This window comes from Rissa tridactyla, chromosome 3 (assembly GCF_028500815.1).
Source record: "Rissa tridactyla isolate bRisTri1 chromosome 3, bRisTri1.patW.cur.20221130, whole genome shotgun sequence".
In the NCBI taxonomy this organism is placed as follows: Eukaryota; Metazoa; Chordata; class Aves; order Charadriiformes; family Laridae; genus Rissa; species Rissa tridactyla.
Window position 1 is genome coordinate 77,605,287 of NC_071468.1, and position 13,120 is coordinate 77,618,406.

The window sequence follows — 13,120 nt, forward strand, 5'->3', positions numbered from 1 at the left end:
TAAGATCACACTGCTACAGCCAGGCAGCTCTCAAGGGCAAAGCTTCAGTTCCAAGCAAATGTGTTTAAGACTTTGTGGTGTTAACAGTCTCTCCTCTCCCCCTTCGGATAAATGGAAAATTTCTGTAGGCTCATAAGAAGCCAGGTGAAGGAAAACTTCTGAAGCAGAAGAGTAGGTGTTAAGTGTATGAGTCCAATTACTCTGCTGATTTAAATTAGTTTAGCACCAGTGGCCCTACATCCAGTAAAATTAGGTAAGGCTCTGGCCCATAGTACTGTGTCAGTGAAGATGATTAGCATAAAAATGTGTTTAAATCTATAAAATTTGTTTTCCAGTATACCTTTAAGGTCAAATTCTATCTTGATCAGAGTGAGGAGGGTAGGGTAAGATACTGGTACATAGACGCTACAGTGACAGGGGAGCGATAAAAACTCTTAAGGCAGAAAGGGAGGTTAATAGCTATGCCCATTGCCTCAGGAATCCTGACCAGAGAAGGAAATCTTGTGCCGGACCATTATGGGCAGGGGAGCTCACAGTGGGATACATATTACTTCTGCTCTGAACTGGATGTTGTATATTTTTACGACTACAATGTATGGACTAGACAGCTGGAGGTTTGGGCTTATAACTCAGCAGATGCTGACCCCAGGACATAGGGGTTGGCTCTGTAGGTGGCCATACTCCTACTATTTCCATTACTTCTGGGAGAAATTCTGCTGACATAAGCAGAAAAAATCCCCTCTGCCCCCAATATACACACACAGAGACACACACACAGTAGCTAGTTGTTAGTTTAGCGTGTGCCACTTAATTTTCTAATTTAGTTTACCATAACTATCATGTTAAATCCAAGCAGACCTTAGTGTTCCCATTTATTTGCTTTAGGAAACCTTGACACCAAAACTGGAGGGTTAAAACTGATCCCGCCTGGATGTAAAGCATGTAGGCAGGCAACACTAACACTGCTAATTTTAGAAACTCGTGTTGCTCAAACTTGAAAAAATAACACTCAACAGCATATTCTTCCTAGCCTCATTCCGTTATCATAGTAGGACTTTGGCACCGAGACATCTTATGCTGGTTCTTCGAATTGCATCAAGCTAGGAGAGCTTGACAGTCCACATCCTGATGCAGAGACTAAACTTTAACATCAAGGATTATGTTGCTGATTAGCACTTCCAATAATCAAGTAATTGGTACATTAAATAATCCAGAGTTTGACGACTTGCCCGAAAAGGTCACGCTTGCATTGATTCCTTTTTAGAGAGTCCATGTTGCTATTACATGAATTCAATCTGTCTCTCCAGAACTCTAGCGTAAAAATATTTGGCTAATTTCCTTCTTTTCATACAATATGATGGGAAACAAAATCCAGGAAAAGTTGCACATTAGGGCAGTATGCTCAGATTTTCCAATTAGGGTAGGTGGGGAGCAAGAGAGAAAAAGACAATTCTCTGGACTCTTTCTTCTCCAGGGTTAGCATGGCCAGTGCAATCAACATAAACCTCCAAGGGCCCAAATCAACACAGTTATTAGTGCAGCTCCTATCCTCTTTGTATTTCAGTAGAATTTCTATGAGGTTGGGAGTCTCTCATGAGGGGCCTCCCTGCAACCAGAAAGGGGAAGGAGCAGATTTTTACCTCTGCCCTTCCCTAGGCCTGGGCAGGAGGAACTCATGGGCATGGCAGAGGTCAGGGCTGCGGCATCAGGGGCTGCACCAATGCTCTGCCCCCCTGCTCGCCCCCTCTTTACAGACACGGGCAGGCTCTGAGCCCTGTGCAGCCTTCACAGACAGACTGCTGGGAGGCCAGAAATCTAAGCAGCCCCCCTGCTCCCCTGGATTGGCTACTACCAGCACTAGTGAAAGGAGGGCTCTGCATGAAACCAAAGAGTCCTCGCCACAAATCAATCATCAGAGCTGCACAAATCACTTGTGTGTGCCTTGAGAGGCTCAAAACCCACCCGCGTTTCACTGAGGTACCCACTGGAATGAAACGGTTATCACACTGTTTATTTCTGCAGAGTACTTTGGGTATCCTCTTTCCCTTGAAGCACACAAGGATCCTGGTGTCATATCTCTTCTGCATGGAGGCTACTTCATTTCTTTTTGTGGAGAAAGGAGGGGATGAACACAGACTGACTAATAACCATCACCATGCCACGCTCTGCGATTGCACAAACCCTAGAGGCACAGCAAACACATAGGGTGGGCTTTTTAACTTCCAGTCTCTATGGGGACATCTATGTCTGTGCCAGTCACCCTAAGTTTCCTTCACAGCAGGGAGAAATAGGCACTCCTAGGGCACAATTCGTCCGAGCTGTCTCAGTCGTCGACTTCGGAATGAGCTCAGCTGTCTCTCTGAAGTGCCTGCTTCTCTAGGTTGATTTTAAAGAGAGTTTAGACAATTAGCTCAGCTGTGTCTTCATTCCAGATGTCTATATTGGGTCAGATTAATCTTGCCTCGCAACCTGAAAACATTCCTGTAAGACAACCCTTACGCTGAGACAAAGGAATATATAAAACTCTTGGTGAATGGGAAAATGGTTACTCCTGAGGATAACCACAGTGGCAATTATTGACATTTAGAGAATACAAAGAGCTGAGGACAATAACCGAGTGATAAAGCACCCTTCTTGTCTTTTCAAGGCAGCTTGTTCAGTTTGCCCACTTTCTCTGTCAAATACTATCTGTGAAGTGATGTCATGGATAATCATGTCAACAGGCAAAACCACACAATTCAGTGAGGCCAAAACTCTCTCTGAGTTTTAAGGCTTTGGCTCTGGACAATGCTAAACCCTTCTTGGGGTCGGGACCTTGGAAAGGTGGCATTACCGCAGCCTGGATGGTCTGGGCAGGCATAAATAGATGTTAAGAACCAGCCTGTCTTTGACTACAGTGTCAGCACACAGATGTGCAGGTCTCAGCGCTGGCTTGAAACAAACCACAGCTATGGGGAGACTGAGAAAGGTGGGAAAGGATGGGTTAACTTCGGCTCTCCTAGAATTAAATAAAAGGGATACAATCAAATAGTGGCCTTCTCACTAGGTCAAATCGTGACCCCTAGGTAAAAGCATGCGTACATTTATGAAGAGACAATCTTTCAAGCTCCAAAAGTGGCACACTGGGGTTTGCAATAAAGATCTTGCTGCTGAGAAGGACATACAGTCCATCACGGTGGGTAGGGGGATCCCCGCTAGCGGAGCCTAGAAGTGCGTAAAGATTTTAAATATTCACTTGACTTCTGAGTTATTGTATATGTTGGTTATTAGTCCAAGAAAGTCATAGTTGTGCTCTGTTCTTAGGAATGTATCTTTTAAATGTGTCAGCACATGCCAAGAGCAAAGAATAATGGTTCTGTTCCACTGAAGAAAGTAAATAAATACTGTTTGTGATCAAGGGAAGCAACGTTTCCGGCACTGCAGCCAACACCGGGAACGCGGCATTAACAAATAAAAAGGGAGTCCTGACTATATACTTCGGTATCTTTGATGGTGCAATTATCCCGCACTGATGGAGCAGGGAGATGTTGCAATGGCCCAGATTCCACAGCCTGCGCTGCTGTCTACGATTATAGGTGCCAAGCCCTTCAAGGCAATATTCGTATTGCACTGCTGCAGTCCCTATTTGTGCTACCAGGGACAGGGATTTACTGGAGGCTACAGAATATTCCACGGATTGTAATGAAATCTGGCATGTCATCAAGCCACATCCAGCAAACCGTCAGTATTTTACTGCTGAACAGATTTCTTGCAACACCCACCATTTTCCCTTTTCCTGAAAGAAGCTCTCCACGCTTGTGAATCTAAACAAATGCAATTACATTTGTTTCTTGCTCGCAGGTTTGAAGTAACAGACATACATTAAACTAACAGTTTTAGAAAGGTGCTGTTTTATCAGAGGGACTCAGTAGGCTGGGAATAGGGAATGAAGGTGGGGGGGTGCTCTGCCTCTGGAGCATAGTCCTTGGATAAGCCACAGTTGTTGGTGGACTTACCCATATCTCTGCCTTGCTTTGCAGCCCCACCAGGAACCACACACATATAACAACTGCAGGGCTGGGGGAAACCTCAGCTGCTTTACTAAGGTGGGAGACTTGCACCAAAAGCAGGTACCTTGGGTGAGAGTAAAGCCCCATGGCACAGGTCTTGCTGAGACAAGCTACAGCAGGCAGTCCCTAAGCACCAATACCCGAGGAAGGAAAGCTCAGGGAGAGGGGGTTAGCTCCCCGGAGAACAGCCCGGCTGAAAGCCAGGGTGTGGTCTGGAGGCAAACCAAAGTAAGATGGTTGGAGATGACCATTTGGTAAGTCAATTGGATTTGAGCTAGCGGGAAGCAGCTGGGTCATCCTGCTCTGTGCTATGCTGTAGGGCAATTTCAATCATCATCATGAAGGCTTGAGTTGCTGTGTAACTCAGCTGGAATAAGTAAGCAGATTAATGGCCCAGACCTAAACCATATCCTAGGCAGAAAACCACTGACTTTGACATACACAACACAATAATTTCACAGCCAGCACCATCACGAAATGTTCTGTGAGCAAAAGTGTAATGAGGCTGCTGATGGATGGAGTACTGACAAGTACAGATGCAATACAACACAAAGAACAATATTAAAACATAAATACCAATAGTTTTCTGAAAGTGCTGATAAATCGGGACCTGTATCTTGTTTCACAAAGGCCACGTCCACGCGGGTTTGATCTCATACCTGAAAATACTCATTCTACTCACACAGAAGGCAGTAGTGATTACACAAACCTTTACTTATTCTGATTTCGAATTCGGAGACACCTCCTTTTCAATGGTGGCTCCAGATCCTCTGGCCCTGTGCTGAGTATTGGCGTTGAGATAATGCACGGCGCGATAGCAGTCTTTTCTGCTGGTTTTGGCACAGGCTGGATCACGCAACCCGTCTTAGGCAGCATCCGCAAAGCATACGCATGGTCCTCGTCTGCTGGATTGTTAAGGTTCGGGTCCTGTTTGTCTCCCCCAGCAAGGGGCTCTTCCCCGCTCTTCTTGCCAGCATCTCCCTCCAGGTGGCAGTTTGATGCGCAGTTGTTCTCCTTAACAGACTCCAGCTCGCTCACCGCCAGCTCCTCTGGGGGCTGGGGCTTTTTCGGCTCCTGGGGCGGCTCCGGGTTCTTGGAACCCTCCGTGCTCTTCGTGCCATTCACAATGACGTTGCACACCGCTGCACCAGCTTCCAGTCCCGGCGTGCCGGAGGGCAAGGAGACAGGACAGCAGTGAGCTCCGTCACTGCACGGTAACGTTTTTGAGTCAACTGGGCTGCAGTTGTCCCTGCAGTCGCTGCAGTTCCTTTTGTCTGAGCTACCAAAAGCCAAATTTACAACACTGTTAGGTTCACGTTCAACTTTCACCGGGCCGTGTAAAGCCCTGTGGATAACATTGTGCAGCCTAGACCGGTGGCCTACTGTTAGGTCTATCACACCGTCCTGTGGACCCTGCAGCACACTGGGGAAACCAAATTTACTGTTCACTGGACTACTAGGTCTGACAGTCAAGTCAACAACTTCATTTTTACTGTGCTCCTGAAGCACTTGAGTTTGATTTAGGGACTGGCCTGAGCAGCTCGGTGAGGAGTCAGAGGATTTAGATGATCCTTGCTTTGACTCTCGAGGGGATGAAGAGCTATTGGTTGGCTTTGCCCCAGGTGTCTCGCTGGAGGTACTCGGAATGAAGCTTTCGCCGTTGCTGGAGAAGCCATTGGGGGGTTTGGAGTCATTGATGTGAGGAATGGGGATGGGAATGGGGATGGGGACAGGCAAAGGGACAATGACGGGATATGGCACTAGTAGAGTTGGGGGTGGCACCAGCGGGGCAAGGGATGGCAATCCAAAGTTCATCATCTGTGGCATAGGCATAGGACCATTTGGCATCATGCTGACAGGGGGAAAGGGAAGACTGGGCAAAGGAGCTCCAGGAGGGGGAGGCGGCAACAAGCCTGGAGGATTCCCAGGCATGGTAGGTGTTGTGGGGGGATGGATATGAGGGGAAAGCATCGGTCTGTGCATGGGGCTGGAGGTGGGACCCATATTTCTGGGACCACCTGGTGGGGGACCGATTCCAGGGATCATTGGATTTGACAGAGGGCTGTTAGGATTTGAGGCATGGTGAGGCGGCCCACGAATAAATGGTGGACGAATTTGCTGCATAATTTGCTGTTCCATGAATATGGGCAGAGGAACTGGCCCACGGTTTGTCATCACCATGGGAGGACTGCGAGGTGGGACACCAATTGGAGGCACAATGCTAGCAGGTGGCTGGACAGAAACTGGTGGAATATTTGGATTCTCACTGATGGGAATAGGTTTGGGAACTGGTGTGGGGATTTTAGTGACAGAGCAGTTGGCAGTGTCAGACGGAGAGGCAGTGGTAGACGCTGATGGTCCAGGACCTTGAATTTGGCCAGCTGCAGACGCTGGGGATGGGGCTTTTCTCCGAGCATCTGCTAGCGGTATATTCCAAGAATCTGGAGTCAGCAGCTGCACCCCAGTGCCTTCTGCTTTATTTTCAACTGGAGGATGTAATGTACTGCACAGTCCAGCTGGAAGATTGGCCTGTGTCTCTTTGTAGAAAATGTCCATTTTGTACTGATTGAGACATTTTGCACTGCAGAACTGAAGCCTTCTTTCCCCGTCCCCAAAATCCAGATACTCTTTTGTGTGTCTTATGTGCTTACACCAGTCACATACCTACAACACAGTAATAAAATCAAATCAGGTAAGAAAAGCAATCTTCTCTTCATAGTGTTATTTCAAAAGTAATTTTTTAGTTGCTTTCTAAATATTCACATTGTTTTTCTAGCACAAAAAAAAAAAAATAGTTACGTTTGTGAAAACTATGCTTTTTTTGCTCCAAAATATTGGTGAATTGAATGCCACTCCCTTTTTTGGCTCCCATGACCTCAATTCTACCTTATACAGTACATTTTATATATATATCTTAAACCCATACCACAGAGAAGAATCCTCAACTGGCATAAACTCTTGTATGTAAGTATATGTAAGTATACAAAATCCATATGAGCATGGCTGTGATTACTTTTCAGGGGTAACCTAAGCACACCTGTACCATCTGAGGTGCCACGCTACACAAGGAGTATGATAACTGGAAAAGGACTCAGAAAGTTGCTGGAAATGAATGCAAATAATTTCTGCTAAACTACAGCACACTGCAACATTTTGTATTCTATTAAGAGTACCAAGGAGTAAGTTGGAAAGGGTGTGGTATTTTGAAATGGCATCATGAAGCAAAAAGCATCATTCACCCTTTGCCCTTCATTCCAAGGAGAAACTTGGAAATGGTCGGGACATTTGTGTGAGGTTCGAATAGTCCCAATTTTGTGATATTTCGGCAAGCTGGAATTATTTGCTGAGCTGCTTGCCCACTCTTGTGTACGAGTCGCTGAGTAAAACTTCTTGGCAAGCAAGGGCCTATTTAGCAACTTTTCAAACACTATGGCAAAAAGTAAGCGTTGCAGGCTCATTTTTGTTTTGTTTCTCTGCTTTCCGTTTAATCCATTTCTGTGTTGCTATTGGTGTGGCGGAGGCATAGCCATTTTTTTTTAAAGTAAGGCTGCAGAACTAATTAAGCTGTGAAAGGTTTTCCCAGTTGTAAACCACTAGACATCAAAGTTCAAAAAATAGTCATTCTAGGCTTCAGAATCCATTACTTCAGAGAAATTATTGTGATTTCATTAACACATTAATTTTGCAACACCAACAGCTCTCACAGATGGTGAAGACATGATCTACAATTCAAATATGACTCTTGTTTGCACAAATGCCTTTCCTTCATATGGCATTTTAAACAAGAATTAATATGAGTAATCTTGCCATAGCTATAAACAGATAAACAGATGTCAGATTTTTCAGTGCCTTACTTTTTTGACAGAATTTTACACACACAAAAAACCCATTTTTGTCATTTACATTAGTTCTCAAAATACTCCGTTGACAGAGATTTTTGGTGCTTTCTATCAGCATGTTGAGCCTATGACCGTGTCAGAATACATCCCGGTATTGTTTGTTCTGCCTTTTCTGAATAGTCTGTATTAGGTTGTTTTGAAATGACTATATCTTTTGTACAAAAAAAAAAAAAAGAGAAAAAAAAAAGAATATGATTGTGAAAAGACTGTATTAAAAGGATAATTAATTTTAATAACTATTGGCCATATAAACAATTCCAAACAACATATGTCGGGCATCTGATTACCCATCTCATTTAACTCTCAGCTTTCCTTTAATATAAACAGTGGTGACATTTTTGAGTTTTCAGTAATATATATTTAATACATATATACACACATATACATACCCACACCCCCTCTATGCTATGGCTATTAGCCTGTTTATTTTAGCTCTGCAACCTTTTGGTTATCTAGGCAGGTTGCTATTTGCCTCCCTCTCCTGCCTCCCCACCCCATTCACACACTCACACACACACACTCCCTCCCTCTGCCACGAAGTTTTCACCCCAACTTTTAAATCAAACTAAATAATTACTTGAGAAGCAGCAACTATTAAGTCACCCCTGAAGTTTGGGAATGCAGGGCCCAGATTTTTAGCTTGGGCACACGGACGCAACGCCACGTGAGATAAAGCAGAGGGGGTGCTGGTGCTGCTCGACGCATGTGGCATTAGGACGGGCATATTTCCAGCACGATGCCCCATGCAAGGAAGAAAATTTCCTGGTGCATTGCAAACAGGGCCAGCTCTGCATTGAACGCACGCTGACGATGTATCACTCCAAAAAAAACACGGACAAAAAGTCTGTTGAACACACAGAAGAGTCGAGATAAATGCCTCCACTGCTATGGCAAATGCATCCCCCCCAAGGTGCAGGGCAGCTGGGAAGCAGAAGCACATGGAAGGAGGCAAAGTGGGGGCACACCCACTTCCATGGGCCCCCGGCTTTTACCAGGCATCATCTCTCCCTCTGCTCCCCGCAGGAGAGCTCAGTCAGTGGCCATGGCAGACAGCACCGGCGCTGGGCAACCCCTCGCCGCAAATAGTGCAAACACGCAGCAGTGGGCACTGAACCATCTCGGGTATTTGGCATGGGTAGGGGTTTGGCCACCCACCTGGCGAGTCAACACAGGGTGATCTGATGGAAACACCTTATAACTGGCCTCCTGAAATTTTCTGACTTGCCACTGTTTTCCAAGCAGACAAAAGGGGAATTTGTGAGTCTATACCGTGAGTTAATAAGCTACTATTTAACTGACTAAAGCTGCTCAATTCACCTTAAAGTCATTTTTGATCCGGAGCTCACTGCTGTAGCCACAAAATGCTACCTTTTTGCTTGTATGGAACCAGGATGTAAACCACTGTGCTCCTTCTGCCACTTGCAGGGTATGCTCTTGCCCCAAGGGCTGTGCAAAGAGGCAGGGAGTCTCCACATGTACCCCAAGGGATGCACAAAGAGGTACCAGGAGCTCTCAGCTGGCTCCCGAGGAAGGCTCGGGGAAGGATGAAGCCCACCCTGGCCCATCACCCACCAAAACAGTGTCTGCTTGCAGGGGAAAGACGAGGAGGGGACCGATCCTGGAGGTGGCTGCTGTAAAGGATGGGGCAGGACTCCAGATGCAGCTGCTTCCCCGATTTAGACCTGGGATGGTGCAGCTAAGGCTTGCCCGTCCTTTGGGGCAAAGGAAGCAGACGAGCTTGTAAGCCTGCTGCCAAAGAAGCATCTGAGAAATACGAGAGAGTAAACTCAGCCTCCTTATCTTTCTAGGAAGAGACCCTTCAGTGACTTTAATTAAAGTGACTGAAAGAAAAATAAAGACCCCCAAAAAGTTGTGGAACCTTTTCTAATAATTTCTAATAGTTTAATTTTATTAGTCATCAGTTGAAAAATTCACTGAAATAATTCAGTGTTTTATTGCTGTATTGATTTGTTTATCTCAAGTGGGCTCCTATGTCACCCCTAGCTAAACAAATATTTTCCTCGGTAAAAGATTTAGAAATCCTGCTTAGAAATTCTCTACTGATTTCTCCTGTTTTCAATAATTCACTGAGGTACAAGAAACTCTGAAGTCTGCCTGCCTCACTCACATATTAATTACAAACCGTTCTGTATATTTTATCACTAAAATTAATTAAAGCCACAGAAATTAAAGGCAGTGATTCTGTTCCTCTGAACATCCTGGATGGACCAAATATCTAATAATTGTCTCATTGATTTTATGCTACATCTCAAAGTGTTGAAGTTCACGTCAGTGAGAAATGTCTATCTACTACAGCCATGTGTTTCTTCTTTCTTCCTTTCTTTCTTTCTTTCTTTCTTTCTTTCTTTCTTTCTTTCTTTCTTTCTTTCTTTCTTTCTTTCTTTCTTTCTTTCTTTCTTTCTTTCTTTCTTTCTTTCTTTCCTTCCTTCCTTCCTTCCTTCCTTCCTTCCTTCCTTCCTTCCTTCCTTCCTTCTTTCCTTCTTTCCTTCTTTCTTTCCTTCCTTCTTTCCTTCTTTCTTTCCTTCCTTCTTTCTTTCCTTCTTTCTTTCCTTCTTTCTTTCTTTCTTTCCTTCCTTCTTTCTTTCCTTCTTTCTTTCCTTCTTTCTTTCTTTCTTTCTTTCCTTCTTTCTTTCTTTCCTTCTTTCTTTCCTTCTTTCTTTCTTTCTTTCTTTCTATCCATCTACCGACCTATCTATCTAAGCAATCAGTCTATGCTGCTTATTTAAGATAAAAGCATAAAACCTGCATGTCATACGCAGGTAATATGACACCTTACAATACCATACTAAAAGGTAGAAAAACAGTCCCTAAGATGAGGAGGAAATTACTGGAGGAGAAAAAATGTCACTTAAGAATTAATGAATCAAGTCTGTCTTACAGGATTGATCATTTAAGATGAGGTCAATGAATTTATGATACAAATGGCTATATCACTAGAGGTAATAAAACGGAGCAATATCATTCATTTTACATCTAACTAATGACGTGCTCAGAGTAATTACAGACTTATTCTAAAAGCCTACACTGATTAGTTCAGATGTGATAGGTGAAACATATATATCTTTCCGTTCAATAAAATAACATTTTCTTATCTGTAAAACACACAGCCAATGTCTTATTTTTTTAAGTACTTGCGTTGCGTCCAGAACATCGCCATTCTTCATAACCAGCTCAAAATCTCTCCGTTCATTTATTCCTTCTGCTTCCCTTTTCCTGCCTCATCCTTTCCCTTCACCGTACAACCAAGAGAAGAGCTAAACCGTGTCAGAGTGCTTGTTAGCGCTGCGCAATGGATTTGGTAGTGCTTACGCACAGGAGTAGGTCCCCAGCTTTCATCGGGATTAGGCACGAGAGTTAATGCTGCAGGGTCACGTCGGGAGGGTCTGACCCAGCGCCCGTGGAAAACAATGGAGAGACTCCTCTTTAATGCAATCAATCGGCTTTGGGTCCGATGCTCAACGCTGGCCTCCGCTCACCCGGGAGTTGACAGGAGCCTTGCCCCTGACCTCAACAGGAGCAGAGGCATGGACAGGGGTTTTGGAAGGAACTGCAGCAGAAAATCCCACAGCACAAGTTCGCAAAAGGAATACACGGGAAGAAAATAAATGCCGCGAGGCTGCGTTTCAGACATTTCCTACCAAACATAGGCAAAGTGACCATTTTGTACGTTCCTACCCAAAAAGGAGGTGGGACCGGTAGTGGTGTGACTGACAAGGAGCGTGAACATTTCTGAGATAAAGGGTCCGACCTTGCAAGGTGCTAACAGATCCCCTATGCACCTTCATCTCCCTTGGAAAATACTCCTCGAAACGCTCTGGGGCAAGCACACGCCACACCGCAAATACCAGAACACAAACCCTGAATGACAGAATGATCAGTAATAAGATAACTGCCTATCTCATTCAGCTGTAACGCAACAACCCTCGAGAAGATTAAATTTACCTAACTGGGGCATGTCCAACGCTAAACAACAGAATGAACATTTCCTTCAGTACGTTTAATGTATTTATATTTTAGTGGCGGGTTGCCAGTGTGCTACTTATAAGCTCAATGACTTGATATCATTCATCCGCTTTCCTGTGAAACACACAGCAATCTACACCAGGAGACGACTCAGAAGACACCGCATCAGCAGAAACACTACTCGCACCCGATATGGGAACACCGAGGAAGCCAGGACCGAGGGATCCTGTAACGCTCAGATTTCTCTAATACAAAGAGGGGGGAAAGAGCCATTCCCATTGGCATCCGTATCTTTATTTTGATAGAAACGTCCAAAGCAGAATCCAGACGTGGCCACAAGGTTGCCCCACAGGCACAACACAGGCATCCTGCTGCGCTTAAAAGGGCCACGCTCAGACTTTAGGCACAGGGTAATTAATACTTTAATCGGCTGTCAACTGCAGGCACAAAGTTCATCCATTAGTGCAGTCCACCACTAACCTCTGAATTACAATCTCGTACCAGACACTACTTCATTAAGAAATACATTTGCTAAAATCCGTCTGTGGACATATTTACATCAGCGTGAGAGAAAGCAGGAACGCGTAACGTGCAAACACCACCGCTGCGATGAACGAGAGCCTGTGCCTTATACACAGCACTTTGGACTAGTATCAGCTCCCTGGTAAAGCTTAGCGAGAGGACAGAAAGGGGTCACTAGGGTAAAGACAGTCCCTTTTCAGCTTCTTCAGAACCAGAGGGTGACTAACGTTCTCCTTGCTCAGGAGAACGCTGGTGTGGGACACATTGCACAAGGGAGGGCTGCATCACATCCTGAGGACCAGGCTCTTATCAAAGATCACAGAATCATAGAATAATCATTGAATCTTCATGGTTGGAAAGGACCTTTGAGATCATTGAGTCCAACCATACACACACACAAACACCCCTACCACCTCTGCCCTTCAGAGCATGCCCTGAAGTGCCATATCTAGACGTTTCTTAAACAACTCTAGGGATGGTGACTCAACCACCTCCCTGGGCAGGCTGTTCCCGTGCCTGACCACTCTTTCAGTAAAGTAATTCTTCCCAATATCTAATCTAAACCTCCCCTGCCGCAGCTTCAGACCATTTCCTCTGGTCCTGTCATTATTCGCCTGGGAAAAGAGGCCAACACCCATCTCTCTACAACCTCCTTTCACGTAGTTG

General features: G+C 44.9%; 1 protein-coding gene across 2 annotated transcripts in view; it reads right to left on the reverse strand.

Moving 5' to 3' along the window:
* SOBP (sine oculis binding protein homolog) overlaps positions 1–13,120 on the reverse strand; it is a 120,709-nt gene that overhangs the window by 12,170 nt on the left and 95,419 nt on the right. For both annotated transcript variants that reach the window (XM_054196314.1, XM_054196313.1), the window contains one exon: positions 4,759–6,713. In XM_054196314.1, the coding sequence (XP_054052289.1) occupies positions 4,761–6,713 (1,953 nt within the window). In that variant the 3' untranslated portion in view covers positions 4,759–4,760. The remainder of the gene's footprint in view (positions 1–4,758; positions 6,714–13,120) is intronic.